Source organism: Camellia sinensis, chromosome 15 (assembly GCF_055761805.1).
Source record: "Camellia sinensis isolate YWXY chromosome 15, ASM5576180v1, whole genome shotgun sequence".
NCBI lineage: Eukaryota > Viridiplantae > Streptophyta > Magnoliopsida > Ericales > Theaceae > Camellia > Camellia sinensis.
In genome coordinates, this window is record NC_138975.1 from 7,760,575 (window position 1) to 7,778,189 (window position 17,615).

The window sequence follows — 17,615 nt, forward strand, 5'->3', positions numbered from 1 at the left end:
TGTTTATAATTTTATTCTTGTGTTGAGAGAGTGTTGCCAATATCGGTTCGCCAAAGCTAACCGAAGGTACTTCTGCGTTAGCCGTTCTAAACCATCTTATCTTAGGAGACAAAAGTCGACGTTCCTTCAACACGCATGGTGAGACGGCTAATCTGTTTTAAAGATACTGTGGTATTACACAGAATTTAGTTTGATTCCTTTTTAATATTTCTGTTAATCATGTTTCATGCTTTATAATTTAATTTATCAAATATGGATCTATTAGATGTATTTTAATTTAATTTATCAAATTATAAATCTATTTATCTTATTTAATTACGCAATATCCACAACAGAGTGCACTCAATTCGAAATTTTAGCCTCAATAATTTTAACAAATCATTGAAAGATTGTGTTTACTACAAAAGTTCACTACTTATTACCAACAAATCATTGACATTATAATCCAAATAATTTAAATTAATATATGTTAATGTTTTTATTTAAATATAAATATATTTATAATTTAATTATGATATCGTGCTTTGATTTTGATTAACTCAAAAAAAGTTGAACTAGTAACCCATTATCATTTTTTCAATTTTGTTGACAATTCAAATTTCACAAAGTTTATGAGAAAGTTTTCTTGCACAAAAGATTTTTACATAATGGAATATATATATATATATATATATATATGAGACGAATGGTAAGTCCTACACACTTATCTCACAATTGTGTTATCATTTTGTACAATATTTATGTATTATGAAGGTAGATACAGGTGATGCATGGCTGTTGTCAGTCTAGTTGGTGCGTCCAAATAATAGAAAAAAGTTACTATTTTGTTAAAAGTTGGAATTTCCTAATTTTTCGAAAAAGTATCTTTCTTTCTTTCTTTCTTTTTGATTTTTAGATTAACGAACATGTTACAACTCAATTTAAAAATTGATAAAAGGAAAAAAAAAGAAAAAAAAAAAATTGTATCCAAATTGTTTGGGAAAGGCTAAAATGACTATTTTAGTCATAAAAAACAAAACATCACATCCAATCTATAATCATTATACTATTTTCTCACAAAAAAAGTCAAAAAAGTTAAAAAGCCCTTCTCGAACCAAGCTTTTTAACTCAGACTAAAATAGCTAAAAAAGTCAAAAAGCCAACTCACTTCCCTAACGGAGGCAAATGAGTATTTGGAAATTAGGGTATGTTTGGTTTGAGTTTGGGAGATGAGTTTTAGAGATAAAAAGTACGAAAAGTTGTTTGGTTTGATTTTTTTCAAAAGATGTTTTGAAAAATTATTTTGAGAGAGAGTTTTAGAAAAAGTGATTGATTTGATGTGTATGAGAGAGAGATTTATTTGGAAAACTTGTAAACCAAACAAGTTTTTAAAAAAAAATTTGAGAAAATTTGTATGATTTGATTACTTTTGAAAACTTATTTGTAGAGAATATTTCCCAAAAATTTTTGAGAAACACAAACCAAACGAGGCCTTTTTTAGTGATTTTTAAATTTTTATAAAAAGACTTAAAAAATATAAAACTATAAAAATTTATTGATTTTTTTACTATTTTATTGTTTCTTGGGTCTGAATATATATTTAAATATTTGAATGGATCTTTTTGGGCTTAGCAACCGGTGCGGTCAAACAAAACCCACTGAAACCAGCCCCACCCGGACATTAGGGTCTGTTAGATGAACGATTAAAAACAGCTCGATCCGCCCCACTTTAGAACCCGTTTTCTCTTCTATTATGAAGAGGAGTTTAAAACCCTACTACCGTCTAAAGCTAGGGTTTCTGTGTATCTCTCTCTCTAGAAAATTGGGGACAATCGTCGACCGCAATGGTTCGTTTCAAAGCTAAAGCATAAATCTTTGGTTTTTTGTTGTTGTTGTTTGTGTGTTTGATAATTGTATATTTCTGATATCGATCTCAATTGAACGTGTACTGATTTGATTGTTGTTTTTTTGTTTGATAAATGATTTGTCAAGCCTCAAGGAGATTACATAGAGCTTCACAGGAAGAGAAATGGCTATCGCCATGATCATTTCGAGCGCAAACGAAAGAAAGAGGCTCGTGAAGTCCACAAGCGATCTCAGATTGCTCAGAAGGTTCAGTTTCTTCACTTTTCTCATGTATGTATTTATGGTGTTTTGTGTGGAAGTTCTAATTTTGTGCTTCAATTTGAATTGAGCAGTCTTTGGGTATCAAGGGTAAGATGTTTGCTAAGAAACGCTATGCTGAGAAGGCCCAAATGAAGAAAACGTGAGTGTTTTGTTTTGTTTTTTTAAATTTTTTTTTTTTTTTTTTTTATACATTTACATGTGTTTTCATTTTATTTAATTAAGATTTTGATTCTATATTTGTTTTTGAATTCTGAATTTTAATATTGATGCATTGATCCGTAAACCGCAGTGGTGTTTAGAATGAGAATTGTCAGTTTTTGGAAATAAGTTTGTTTCTTTTTGTCTTTGATGAAATAGCAGTATCTTTTGAGGGAAAAACATCTCATCTTTCTTAATGAGTTCTGAGCAAGCTTACCCTCCGTTTTAGTTAAATGCAAGAAAGTTTCCAGCATTCACCGGGATAGTCTTTTCATCTAGATGGTTCTGTATGAGTTTGAAGAGCAGCTGGCATATTTTTGTGGTCAATACATTGTTTGATAGATATTTTAACTTGAAGATTGTGGAAACTTTACAATCTTCTTTTTTGTATTAAGGAATAAAAATTAACCAGTTTATCAAACACAGCCCCAAAACACATGAGCCATTGCCACCCCTATTAGTCTGGGGTTTAGGACCCATGAAAAATGGAGGACTATTTTTGTGATTCCAAATTTCAGAAGGAATTGAGAATTATCCAATGTTTTCCCTAGTACACATTTCTGAAGTCAATCATGTTGTGATTTTAGTTATTTCATTCCTTTCCTTAAACATTTTCTTAATATCTTTGTTTGTTTGTGTGTGTGTATATATATATATATCATTCTTGTTGTGTGTGCATATATATATATATATCATTCTTCTTGTTTTCCAATTGTAGATTGCTGTCATTTATACTTTTTTAATGCATTATGGTTTGAATAAACAACCTTTTGGCTAATTTTCCACCATGTCTACAGGTTGGCTATGCATGAAGAATCATCATCCAGGCGAAAGGTGGATGATGATGTTCAGGAAGGAGCTATTCCTGCTTATCTGCTTGATCGTGAAACGACGACACGGGCAAAGGTATGCTATTTTTAGCTAAGATGATAGTACTTTTTATAAAGTTCTCCATTTTATGGATGTTAAGTGTAAATATATGTTGGCCATGTACCATTACTGATTATCATATAATGCTGTCTGTAGGTTCTTAGCAACACTGTAAAGCAAAAGAGAAAAGAGAAAGCTGGAAAATGGGAGGTTCCTCTACCCAAGGTAGGATCAGCTACAATTCTGTACATAGTATCTTTCTTGCATGTTTTTTTCTTGAATTTACTGGATGTCTTTCTTATTTTATGTTTTCATACCCTAGTGGACCTCTTTTAGGGAAGTCTGCCTATTATAGGAGTGCAAATAGGGAAGATGATGTGAACTTGTTAATAACCAATTATGTATTTAAAGAAAATAAAAATGCCAATTTTCTGTTCTTCCCCACACCACAGACATGTAATCTATAAAACAACCTTACCATGATACAACACGCTCAAGCAAAATACTTTTCACAATGCCTCTGCAAGATTCTGTATACTCATACTACTCATGGTAGTCCACCACCAACTTCTGTTTTTAGAATTGCATAACCTTTACACACCAGCAGCTACACCTAACAGTCTAAGAGCGTTGAGCTTAATTTTGTATAGATTAAATAATCAGTTTAAGCAGTCACCTGGGCCAGAAAAGATCATAGCCTTAATTAACAGTGGCAAGATATTGCAGCTAACTGTTCATTTATGCCTCATGTTAAGTTTGAAGAGAAGGGAAGTAGATAAACATCTATAGGGTTACAGGTTTGACAAATAACTTAAACACTCGGTATCAGATATTTGAAAAAAGTTAAGAATGTACAACAAAAGTTGCTTCTCATGCTGAGTATCAGAAGACAGAATTTGGCAATAAAGGAAGGGCATCCATGCGTATGCTAGTGGATGGAAAACCCTTCTAGTTTGGCAATAATATCTCCACCCACATTCTTATTTGAAGATTTTTTTACATTATACATGCTAAGCAATTAGCGTAATTGTCATGTTGTTGAAGTTCTGAAGTTGCCTAAAGCAGATGTGCCATAGCAGAGTAAAATTGTTGGCGAATGCTATCATTCCCTCTGAGTTATTCCTGCTGGATGAAATCTGTGATGAATATGCAAAATGTATATTAGTAGTATCATTAATTTGAATATTGGATTGATATGTTTGCTACACTGGTTACTTTTACCCCAGGGGCATAACCTTCATTTTGCTGAATATCTCCACATCACTCATTGTTTCCATTTATGCATTAATCCTAATCCTCTTGATTCTATAGCTTCTCTACGGTCTTTTAGTTTAGTTTGATCAGTTAAAACAATGTCACCATTGATTTCTATCATAGGCTTTCTCCAAGTTTTGAAGTACCATATTAAGTTCTTTCTTCTTGGACATCCACCTTTCCATTGGATGGGTTGGATGTTTGAGTGTTTATATGTTATGGGTTACTTTATTTAAGTGTACAATGAATACCAACATAATAATAAAATAAGTTTGTAACAGAGTTGTTTTAAATCTTCAGGTCAGGCCTGTGGCTGAAGATGAGATGTTTAGAGTGATCAGAACTGGTAAACGGAAAAGTAAGTATCCTGTGCATTGCCTTTATCTGATTTGAATTTTCATAATTTAAGTTGTGCCAAAGTTACAGTACTGCCCCTGATGTCTATGCTTTTGTTCTCTTTTTGCAGCCAAGCAGTGGAAGAGGATGGTCACTAAAGCCACATTTGTAGGACCAGGTTTTACAAGAAAACCTCCCAAGTATGAGCGGTTTATCCGTCCTTCGGGTTTGCGATTCACTAAAGCCCATGTGACACACCCTGAACTTAAATGCACTTTCAATCTTGAGATTATTGGAGTAAAGAAAAATCCTAATGGTCCAATGTACACCTCACTTGGTGTTATAACTAAAGGAACGATTATTGAGGTAAATTTTTGCTTAAAATGTTTTTGTTTATTGGACGTGATTGAAATTTCAATTAGTTGGTATTTAATTATAATTATAAATAATATTTCCTTATTTTCAGGTGAATGTCAGTGAACTAGGTCTTGTAACACCAGCTGGAAAAGTAGTATGGGGTAAGATTGTCATTGGCATTTCTTTTAAATAAATATGATGTTTTGCATTTACCTCAGATAAGCATGTCTCATTTGTTCTATAAATTTGTGGGTGCAGGGAAGTATGCTCAAGTGACGAATAATCCAGAGAACGATGGTTGTATAAATGCAGTCCTCCTTGTCTGAGAAAGATCGGTGAAAAGTGAACAGAACAAGGGTCATGCCTTGCTTTTGACTAACCCTTCTATTTTTAGAGTTGCATCTTGAGACTATATGATGCTGTTTTTGTCTCTTGCATCCTTTGGATAGAATTTAAACTCTCAATTGTAACATGAGATGAAATTTTGTATGAGCATATCATTTTTATCTTAACTAAATTTTATCTACGCTGCAATCTCAGACGGGTTTCCCATTATGATAGGTGGTCTGTGCCTATATTTACGTGCCCTTTGTGCTTTAATAATTTATAGGTTTGTGTTTTGCTAAACAAGATGTGTTATAAAGATTGGAAATAGTAAAAGTAAATCTCAATGAGTCGAGGAACAAACCTCAAATTGGCAACTCTGTCCTCAAGGAGGTTAATCACAATGAGTTAGCAGTTCTTTTTTGTTTCTCCACATCATTATTTCAAAATTTCAGTGACGGTATGCAATGCTATATATCATCCAATTCAAGCTCAAAGGTTTTATGTGCCCGGATTAAAATATAATGAAACCTTCCCCCTCACATGGTACCTGTGCTGATTTTGTTGCTCCCTGCTGATTGTCTCTCTTGCCATCACAGTCTCCATCTATCTAAAGCTTTTCCAGTATTGTTTGCTGACTCTCTTTTGCTGTATACCCTATCTGCAGTTTTTCTGGTGTTGTTTGCATCAATTGAAGTTGAATGAATGCATTCTTTTGCTATGTACTTATCTGCAGTTTTTCTGGTATTGTTTGCATCAATTGAAGTTGAATGAATGCAAGTCAGGTCTTTAAGGGTGGGTTGAAGGTGCATGACATGGTTATGGACAGCAGGAGTGAGCACGGTCTGGATTGGGATAAAATCAGGACCAATCCGTTATTACGGTTTTTGAAAAATTAGAACCAACTTAATCCGTGTAAATCGTTGAACCAATCCGAACTAAACACGGATTGGATCGGTTTAGGACCACGGATTTACATAATTAAATAACAAATATATATATATATATATAGAACATTTTAATTCTATAAAAACATAAACATAGTATCATATATTAGTTTCACAATAGCAACATGTCTTTTCATAATAGTGACATGCTGTTTTAGAATATAAGCAATCATAAGAAAACTGGTTCCACAGAAGTATTTAGACCATTACAAATTAAAATTAAAAACCAACAAATAAAAACAATAAAAGAAGATACTATGCGGGTTTAGATTTGAGTTTAGGTTTTATATGGAATAAGTGAAGATACTATGCGAGAGGGCGTACAATATAATTGTAGGCTCTTTATATACGGTCCGGATCGATTCCAATCCGGAACTGTGGGGTTCAATTTGAAACCAACTCGTGGACTACGGATTTTTAATTTTTCAATCTGGAACTGAACCACGGATTCAAAAAATAATCTAAATCTACCAGATTTGTAACAACCCCAACCTATGATTAACTACTAAACCACGATTAAAGATGCCTAATAAGTAATTAAATGAAATTTTGAATTAAGTGCATGTGTGTTGTATTATTTGTAGAATAATGCTTGGGACCCCCAAAAGGGGGTCACCCCTCACCCCCCTTTGCCACGTGGCAGGGGTTGATTGGTGGAGCAGGAAAAAAAAGAAAAAGAAAAAGAAAAGGTGACCAATGAGAGAGAGAGGGGGTCAAAGGGGGTGGAGAAAAAAGGGGAGATGGATCATTACTCTTATTTGTATTTCTATCTGTCTATCGTAGAAAGATTTGTTCATGTTTCAATTTGTTCTGCGAATTGAAGGCCTTATTGGCCACAGAACATGAAATTGACTTGGTTTATATGTTATTTGGAATTTTTAAAATTTTATGGTCAGTTGAATTGAAATTCGATTCGGAACGAAATAATTTGAATATAATAATTGCCATTACTTAACTTAATCAAAGCTTAATTAGAGCTCCCTAATCAAGCCTATATAAGGCGCAAGTAAGTCCTTGATTTCATTTTACACTCTCATTCCCTTATCCTTGAGCTAAAAAACGTGGGAGAGAGAGAGAAGGAAGAAAATTAAGATCAAAAGCTAAAAAAAGGGAGAATTGCTAGGAATTGTTGGAGAATTGAAGGGAATTTAGGAGTTTAAGCTTCTATGCTTGTGATTTAAGACTCTAGATAAGAATTTGGACCTTAAACTTTGTGCAAGAATTCTAGAGAATGAAGTGTTTATTCATGAGAATTGAGCTTAAATTAGGGAATTTGAGAGCATTCCATGCATGCATGCATGCATATTTTCCTACATTTTGAGTTTAATTGTTAAGAATTTTCACATGCATGTCCCAATTCTACCTTAGTTTTGAGAATTTATCATGTTTTTCCATCAATTTATGTTGGTTGATTATGATTTGGAAGCTTTGAACTCAATTCATTACTTACACGTTATGTTTCAAAGTTTTGAGTTTGAATTTGCACAATAAGCATGCTTTTGGGCTTTGATTTTGCGAAATGATTTTGAATTCTCAATGTTTTGCAAGTTTTGACATATTTCCTCAAGTTTTGGGGCCCAAAGGTTGCATTTTGAGACTTTGAATTTGAGTTTTGAAGCTTGAAGCAAATCTGGAAATTCTAGAATTCTGTTTATCCGTTCGAGCGACAGAACCTGCACTCGAGCGACCACTCTTTGTTTTGCACTCTCGCTCAAGCGACCAAAAGTTGGCTCGAGCGTAAAATGCATGCTTCCAGAAGTTTACACATTTTGCAGACCGCTCGAGCGACCAGAGTTGCTCTCGAGCAAAGACCTCAGTCTCACGCTCAAGTGGCCGTCGAGCTTGTCGAGTGGAAAAATCAAGCAACCAATATTTTTACAGAAGTTTACAGACCGTTCGAGTGAGGAAAGTTGCGCTCGAGCAATTACCCTTATTTTTTACTCTCCGCTCGAACAAAGAAAGCTACGCTCGAGCGAGAACCCTGTTTTTAACAAATTTAACCAAGTGTTGAACAACATGTTTTGGCATCCTCATTGCATCCTAGGCATTTCTAAACCATGATTAAGATATAATAATGAGGATAAGGACTAGAAACACACAAAGATAAGAAAGAATTAAGTTAACGAATTTCGAGTGTGTGGTTTAATATGTGTCTCTGTTATTTTTGTGTAGGTCACGCGTTGTAAATTATCTGATTTGTTTGCTCTGTCTGTTTGCTTTGGAGCCATCAGTGAGTAGTAACTTTGTAAAGTTATGTTCACGTTAAGTATTTTCTTATATGCTATGATAAGACAAGCAAATGATCTATTTTTCTGAAATGCTATATTCTGTATCAATGAATGATTGTCCATATATTGAAAAGTATTCGTGGCATCTTTAACACAAGGCCTTTGCCTAGGGGTAACAATACCGTAGTCTATGAGCACATGGCCCTCGCCCAGGGATAATAATACTGTGGTCTCATGGCCCTCTTCCGGGGGTAACAATGCCGTGGCTTAAGCATGTTATCTATTCCCGGCACCAGAGGTTCTTTTATGGAACTGGTCAAGTATGACCCTTAATGCTCTGCATCTGATTTGTTAGTGCTAATGGATGTACCATGTGTGATTAAGCACGAATTCTGATTTCTGTATATGATTTTGGACAAGAATAAGAATTATGACTTTGTTTATGCTTTCTAAATCTGTAATGGGACATCATTCATTTAACCTTTTACTCTGTTATTATTCACTGGGCTTTCGCTCACTATTTATATTATATATGTAGGTGAGCAAGTGCGTGACCAGGTCTAGCTGCTACTTGGAGAGTTTTTTGAGTTAGCCAGCCACTGTGCCTCTCGGGGAGGTTCTCGTTTGGAGAAGTCAAGTTTTGCAAATCATGATGAAGATGTTTTCGTTTCGTTTTGTTTATATGTACATTGGGCTCAGTCCCTTTTGATGATACTTGTACGGTGTTGCATGACTTATTTGAACTTTTGACATTATATATATATATAAATTTAAATTATCTATCTCATGTATATTTGCACAGCTCAATGGATGTTGTATCTTTGTATAATTGCTTCTGCAGCCCCTTTATTTGTATGATTTTCAGGTCAGAGGCCTTTGGTAATCCCAGAATTACTGGCTGGTTACAACGCTAAAGCTATAGGGGCGGGTTTGGGTCGTGACAGGATTGGATTGAACCGCATCGAATTACAGATTTTACAAATTTGTTACTCAATCCTAATGGATGGAGCTAGAATTATTGGGATTGAAAAGAAAAAGAAAAAGAAAAAGAAAGGGTATTAAACAAGTTTTGTTACGAGAATGATGGCATTTTCATAACTCATATTGAGTTTAGAGTCATTATATGAGATACAAATTAAAAATTAGAAATAGTAATAACCTTTATATAAAAATAAACCTTCTCAATTTTTTTGGAATGTCCTTGTCCAATTCCAATTCCAATTCCAATCCCTTTCCTTCTCATTGGGAAATGACAGAAATGCCCTATCAAGGTGAAGTGGACTATTTTATTTTTGGAGGGTACTTTTGTCCATTCAATAGTTAATTGAAGCCCATATTAAAACCCGACCCGAGTGATTGAAGCCTGACCCGAATCTGCACGTCTATATACACATCATGGGTCACATAGGTTACAGAGTAGAGCATCAGTGTTGAATAGAAACTGGAGAGAGAGAAGAGGAGAGAGAGGTAGGATGAGAGATGGCATCCCGGAAAGCAGCAGGGATGACATATGACATAGGTGGGCCCATAGAGGTTTTTGGCCCACCACTTAGAGCCCAACACACAGTTCAAACACTAAAGCCCAACATTACTGGAACCCAACGTTACACCAAGAACTAATAGCATGTAAACGCTTGTCAAGAGGAGAACCAGCCACGTAAGCAGACAAAGATCCTGCAGAGTTATTGCACCACACATCAGCCATTAATGAAGCCCCTGCAACATTAAATGCGATAATCCCTTCACGTCGGAGCAGGCAACCTCACCATGAACAAGGCAAGTTAGAGCATAAACTTTCGGCCAATGTGAAAGGTCGAAGTGGACAAGGAAATGATGAACGAAGAATATAAGAAGGCTTCCAAGACACAAAAATGTTAGGTGCCGTATCGTTATTCTCCTACCATTCACCATAAATTCCTCTATCTTCTAACTTGACGGTCGGAGGGTCCGCTGGGGGACTCCCGTTCCCCGCTGGGCTTTTGTGCAGGTACCCCGGTGGGCTTAGTGATCAGTGAACGACGTTGGAAGTGTGGGCTTGCGATTAGCAGAACTATCAGTTGGCGTCGTCTGTGGGAACATTATTCCGCGTGGCAATTGTGCTCATTGTTATCGAAGACCCGTTCCCGATAATCCTTCCTCGCTGGCCATCAAGGTGAATGGTCACAACGAGATCCATGGTTTCTCAACACAACATCGTCGACCCCCAAACCGACCCTACCAATCCAAACAACCCACCTTAGTATTTCACAGAACTCACCAACAGCATCAACCGCTTGGTCGAGCAAAACCAGGCCTTGATCAACGCTTTGCTCCAACGAAACCTCCCTATACCTCCTCCACCGCCACATGATGCCCCTCCCAATCGAGAACAAACACCGAGCCATCCTTTCCAGCAAGCTTACCTCTCCAATTTAGAGGGTCGGTAAGCTCCACCCCAAGACATAAACCCGCCACCTCGAGGTTTACATCCGTCCGGTCAAACACTTGCCCCTAAAGGAGAGGCTAGTAGTGTTCAGCCTCTACTGCCCTCGGGGGATGATAATGTTCCTATCTGGGATGCGGAACTTCGAGCCATGAAACTCCAACTTCAAGGAGTTACGCAGAACATACAGAATAAACCCTCCATAACAGCCAACTCCCTATTTGTCGCCTCCATCAGAGACAAACCCCTACCTCCCAAGTTCAAAATGCCCTCGAGCGACTCTTTCGACAGCACAACGGACCCAGTTGACCATTTGGAGACTTACAGAACCCTAATGATCCTCCATATTTTTCCTGATGAGATCATGTGTCGGGATTTCCCCGTGACGCTTAAGGGGTCGGTTTGACTGTGGTCTAGTTAGCTACCACCGGACTCCGTTTCTACTTTCCAACACCTAAGCGATTCCTTCCTGAGCCATTTCATTGGCACTCAACGCTAGCGGCGTCCGGCAAGACAGTTTCTTAACATCCGCCAGATGGAGGGGGAGTCGCTACGTAGTTTTATCACCCGTTTCAACACTGAAGCCCTACAAGTGGCGAAAAACGACGACAAGGTCATCCTCATGGCTTTCATGGCTGGTTTACGATCATCTGATTTCCTCTTCTCTCTCTCCAAAGACCCTCAACCTCCATGGCCACCCTCATTTCCAAAGCCCAAAAATATATTAACGCCGAAGACTCTCTGGCAGCTCGCCAAGATACTACAACTAAAAACCCAACCTCTAGGGAGAAGAGAAAGGAATCTGAAACCAGAACCACCCAATATACATAGCAAACCCCTCAGTATACCGACTGACCCGCTCCCCTTGATCGATCGACACTTACCCGACCGCCCAGTCGGTTCGAGCGGTATACTCCTCTTAATTCCCCCATAGAACAAGTCTTGAACCAGATCCAGCGAGATTACAACTTGAAATGGCCCTAACCCTCACGGTCTCCTTCAAACTGGCGAGATCAATCCAAGTACTTCCGTTTCCATCAGGACCACGGCTACAACACTAAGGAATGTGTTAATCTCAAAGACCAAGTAGAGAATCTGATACATCAGGGTCACCTCAGTCGGTTCACGGCAGCCTGTCCCCAACAGCAGCCAACGACCAAACCCACCGGGGGCCACTGCCGACAAATCTCTCCCCGACAACCCCCACAACCTAACCGAGACAATGATCGGCCCCCATTACAACCTTGACCCCAAGGCAACCCCCCCTCATCTTTCAAGCACTCCCAGGCGAAACTCTCGTCCTCTACTTAGCCGTGTCAAACACTGTAGTCAGCGCCACCCCCATCAGGGACGATAGCTCAGTACAACGTCCAATCTACTATATCAGCCGCGCTCTCAGAGGGGCGGAACAGAACTATCGTTTGTTGAAGAAAATGGCCCTCGCCTTGGTCATAGCCTTAAGATGCCTCTGGCCTTACTTCCAAGCTCACTCTATAGTGGTTCTCATTGACCAGCCTTTGAAAATGGTCATCCAACAGCTAGAGTTATCAGGCAGACTGATGCAGTGGTCCATCGAGCTCAGTCAATTTGAAATCTCTTATCGGCCTCGAACGCCGATCAAAGGACAGGCCGTTGCCAATTTTATCTTGGAATTCACAAATCTCACATCGAACGTGCCCCCTTTGCCAATGTAATTCAACTCCGAGACAGAAGACCCCCATTCCTAGACCCTTCATGTTGATAGGTCATCCCGCAAAGAAAGAAGTGGGGCCGGTCTTATCCTAACCACCCCCGAGGGCGGGTACTTCAAGTGCGCTCTTCGTTTCTTATTCGACGCGAGCAATAATGAAGCCGAATACGAGGCCTTGATAGTGAGTCTTCGTCTGGCCAGAGACATTGGTGTAAGCCATCTTCATGTGTTCAGTGATTCCCAACTGATCGTCGGGCAGATTACTGGGGAATTCGATACAAAGGAAGACACGATGCGGGCCTACAGGGACATTGCAGTCCCTCTTGTTCGCCTTTTCAATACTTTCCAGATCAAACATATCCATAGGTCAGAAAGCTCCAAGGCAGACGAAATGGCCCAATTAGCCTCGGCTGACCAGTCAGACCTTGACCATAGCATTCGCATTGAATACCTGACCCATCCGGCTACTTTGCCAAATTAGCAAGAGGTTCACTTCCTCAAAAACGAACCTATCCCATGGGCTACAGACATCCTTCTGTTTTTGACACAAGGGGAGTTGCCCGACGATAAATAGCAGGCCGCCAAAGTTAGATCCTGGTCATCTAATTACATCCTCATCAACGACCTACTGTACAAACGAGGATTCTCACGCCCATTCCTCAAGTGTCTCAGTCTTACTCAAGCAACCTATGTGATGAGAGAAGTCCACGAGCGCATCTGTGGCAATCATTTGGGGTGCAAGGTCTTTGGTTCATAAAATCCTTCGCACCGGCTACTTCTGGCCTACTCTTAACCAAGATGTCACCGAATTTGTACTCAAGTGCGATAAATGCCAATGCTTTGTCAACATCCTCTATGCTCCATCAACAAAGCTGATTACGTTCAGCAGTCCCTACCCCTTCGCCAAATGGGGCATCGACTTAGTCGGTCCCTTGCCCGCTGGTAGAGGCCAAACCAAGTTCGCTGTTGTTGCCATTGACTACTTCACCAAATGGGTGGAAGCAGAACCTCTTATAACAATCCCTGAACGAAACACCACCAGGTTATTTGGCAGTCGATCGTTTGCTGATTTGGAATCCCCTAAGCCATTGTTTTGGACAATGGCAAGTAATTCGACAATGCTAAGTTCAGGAAATTCTGTGCAGAGCTCCACATTAGGCCATGTTTCTCTTCCCTAGGTCATCCCCAAGCTAATGAGCAAGTTGAAGTCACTAATCACTCCACTATGAAGATCATAATATTAAGCTAGAAGCCGCTAAAGGACTCTGGGCTGAGGAATTACTGAACATGCTTTGGGCTTATCGGACGATTGCCTGAACCCCTACTGGGGAGACCCCTTTCAGCCTAACATACGGTGCTGAGGCCATCATCCCAGTGGAAATCAGCCTGCTGACCCCTTGGGTTTTACACCCGAATCCAGAACTAAACGAAGAGTTGCGTCGGGCTGACTTGGACCTGATTGAAGAACTCCGGGAGACAACTGTTGTGAAACGGGCGTCATATCAGCAGAAAATGAGAACACATTATAACCGCAAGGTCTGACCTTGAGAGTTCGCTGTGGGCGACCTAGTCTTGTGTGAAGCAACCCTTGCCACTAAAAATCCGACTGAGGGCAAGCTAGCAGCCAAATGGGAAGGACCCTATGTTGTTAAGGCTAGACCTCGCTCAGGCACTTACAGTCTCCAAGATATGGAAGGCAAAGACCTCCCCCATCCATGAAATGCCGAGCATTTAAAGCGTTACTTCCAGTGAAATGACGTCTCCTATTTTTGTATTTTTCAATTGTTGTATGTGCTCTTTTCCTGATCTGCACAATTTTTCATTTACGCTCTTTCCATACATGGTGTAAACTTGTGATCACAGACTGTGCCTTAAATGATAATAATCTGGCATCTCCATTATCTGTGTTGCATTTCAATGACAACTTTTTGACCAAGCTTTAGCCAGGCTGAGCATGAAGAACTCAATCGCGACTGAGATAACTAAAGCCTCAGCCTGACTGAGCCCTTCAAGCCTCAGCCAGACTGAGCGTGAAGAACTCAACCAGACTGAGATAACTAAAGGCTCAGCTCGATTGAGCCCTTCAAGCCTCAGCCAGACTGAGCATGAAGAACTCAGCCAGATGAGATAACTAAAGCCTCAGCCCGACTAAGCCCTTCAAGCCTCAACTAGACTAAGCATGAAGAATTCAGCCAGACTGAGATAACTAAAGCCTCAACCCGACTGAGCCTGTAACGCCCTCAAAATAATAACATTAAACCCATCAAATGAGACATTCATTGACATAAGAAATAACCACATTCTTCCATATATCAGAGTTTCATTACAAAAGTATTACATGTTAACAACAAAAGCAAATGCCCTATGGGCTTACAGCTTTCCAAGTTAACACTTGGTTACAACAAAAGAGTGCTAACTCATTTACACATTAAGCCCTTGGCTTGAATTTACATGTAATACATCAAAATAAACAAAACGACGAAAGTATGTCCGCCTCTAGCCTCCCAAGCTATGTCCTTGGAGGTGGCATGCTACCTGTACCTGAAAATGATATCTCATATAGGGTGAGCCACAGCCCAGTAGAAATATACTAAACCAACCATGAACAATGACTAAAAGATTGGCAATTGATAGATGACCAACACTGATACATTCACATAAATCACATATTTATGTCATACAACTTATGAGTCCAAGTTACCTTTTATTTTCTCTTTTTCAACAGATAAGCATGTTAGCTCTATCATCATTTCAACAGATATGTATAACAACAATATCCCATATTCACAGATAAGTATATAAGCTATATCCACATTCTCAACAGATATGTATAACAACAATATCCCATATTCACAGATAAGCATATAAGCTATATCCACATTCTCAACAGATATGTATAACAACAATATCCCATATTCACAGATAAGCATATAAGCTGTATCCACACTTCACAAAGATAAACATATGAGCTCTATCTTCACTTCTCTAGACAAGCATATGAGCTGTATCTACGGAGTTCATCCCCTATCTTCTTCCTACACTATCCGGTTTAGAGCTACATTCCTCATCTTCCCCTAAACCGCGGTGTACATCCCCCATCTCCTCCTCTACACATAACGTATACAAACACATTGGTTCTATATACAATCACTCAATACATACAGTTAATGTATTCTATCAACCGTCAAATTCCATGACACATTCCATTGATTAGTTTCCGTTTGCCTAATCATCATGCATTGTCTACAACAATCACGACTATCCTCCACCGATAGCCCAAAGCAATTATTTCTAAACAGAAAATAAATGCACAAATGGATATTCAATCAACATTTCAATTCGGTGTGTGATAACAATTCAACTACACCCTTTAACCCCATACATTTCCAATCTCAACAATTCCATTTCATCTCCTCATTTCTCACAATTAATTATCCCAATTAATCAAACAATGTAATTAGGTCATTCTTCATAATTAACATTTCAACCCTTAGGTCCCATTCTCATCAATGATTCAACATTTATTTCATTTCTCTATGCCGAACATGCTTCTAGGTTTATTATAAATAAAACCCCAACTTTTGTAAAATAACACAAAAGCCCCAAATTTTCACAAGATTACCAAACCAACCCCAACATCTCAAAATACCAAAATTTAAAGGCAAAATCCATAGAGAAGAGTAGGATATCCCTACCTCAAATTCGGAGCTCTAAGGGAGAAGAAGACAAAACCCAACGTGCTCCAAATCTCGAAATTTTCAGATTAAAAAGTAACCCTCGACAATCAACAACCTTTTTGTAAAGGCCAAAGGTGAGCAAATCACTCATACTAGATCAAAACCTAGAGAGAAGGTAGAGTTCTAGAGTGAGAGGCTCAACAATGGTGTTTTTGGAAAAGTAGGAGAGAGAAGAGAAAGTGAAAAAGTGATTTGAAAAGTCAAAACACGGAACTTAAACCCAGTCGACCCGCTCGAGCGTCAAACACCCCACTCGAGCGTCACTCACAGACTCCCGCTCGAGCGCCAACAATCCCGCTCGAGCGGCGAATACACACTCCCAGAACTTTTACAGAACCAGGTCTTCGCTCGAGCTTCCAACTCCCCGCTCGAGCGGCACTCACACAACCCCGCTCGAGCGGCCAACTCCACGCTCGAGCGTCCAACACTGCACAGGAAATACTGGATGGGTGCAATTCCCGCTCGAGCGCTAAAACCCCCGCTCGAGCGGACAGGCCAAAATCTGGGCAACTAGTTTTGGTTTCTAAACTCAACCAACCTGTAACAAACCTGCCCAACACATCCTATAACTCAAATATGAAGTAAAAAGGATGCAAACAAGATAATAATCAACTACCAACACCTACGGACACATGTCCGGATCACTATACAACAAGGGTAAACCCGGGATCGCTATAGAGCCCTTTAAGCCTTAGCCAGACTGAGCATGAAGAACTTAGCCAGACTGAGCATGAAGAACTCAACCAGACTGAGATACCTAAAGCCTCAGCTTGACTGAACCCTTCAAGCCTCAGCCTGACTGAGCGCGAAGAACTCATCCAGACCAAGTATGTAATTACAATCAGTCGCTGCCAAACTTGGTTGAAATCAGTCCATAATTATCCACTTTTACGGTTCGTACTATTTGTACAAGATAGCTTGCTTGTCTATTTTTACCAAATTTATCAAATTTCACATTCCCAATTTTTCTTATCCATTTTTATCCAATTCTACTCAGCCATTTTTTCCATTAAAACTTTACAAATCCAAGTAATAACAACAATAACAACACTAAGAGAACTCGTCGTTTTATTAACACACTTGCACTTTTATACAATTCATTACAAAAATTACATGTACAAAAAAAAAAATAAAAATTTACAACAA

The 17,615-nt window shown here is 38.8% G+C and overlaps 1 protein-coding gene across 1 annotated transcript; it reads left to right on the forward strand.

Moving 5' to 3' along the window:
- Positions 1–1,603: 1,603 nt before the first annotated feature.
- LOC114288949 (Ribosomal protein S8e family protein) lies at positions 1,604–5,647 on the forward strand. The gene is made up of 9 exons (XM_082909105.1): positions 1,604–1,826; positions 1,972–2,091; positions 2,178–2,245; positions 3,102–3,210; positions 3,331–3,399; positions 4,729–4,786; positions 4,895–5,130; positions 5,231–5,282; positions 5,380–5,647. The coding sequence occupies exons 1-9, from the start codon at positions 1,824–1,826 to the stop codon at positions 5,445–5,447; spliced, it is 783 nt and encodes a 260-aa protein (XP_082765231.1). The 5' UTR covers positions 1,604–1,823; the 3' UTR covers positions 5,448–5,647.
- Positions 5,648–17,615: the final 11,968 nt, after the last annotated feature.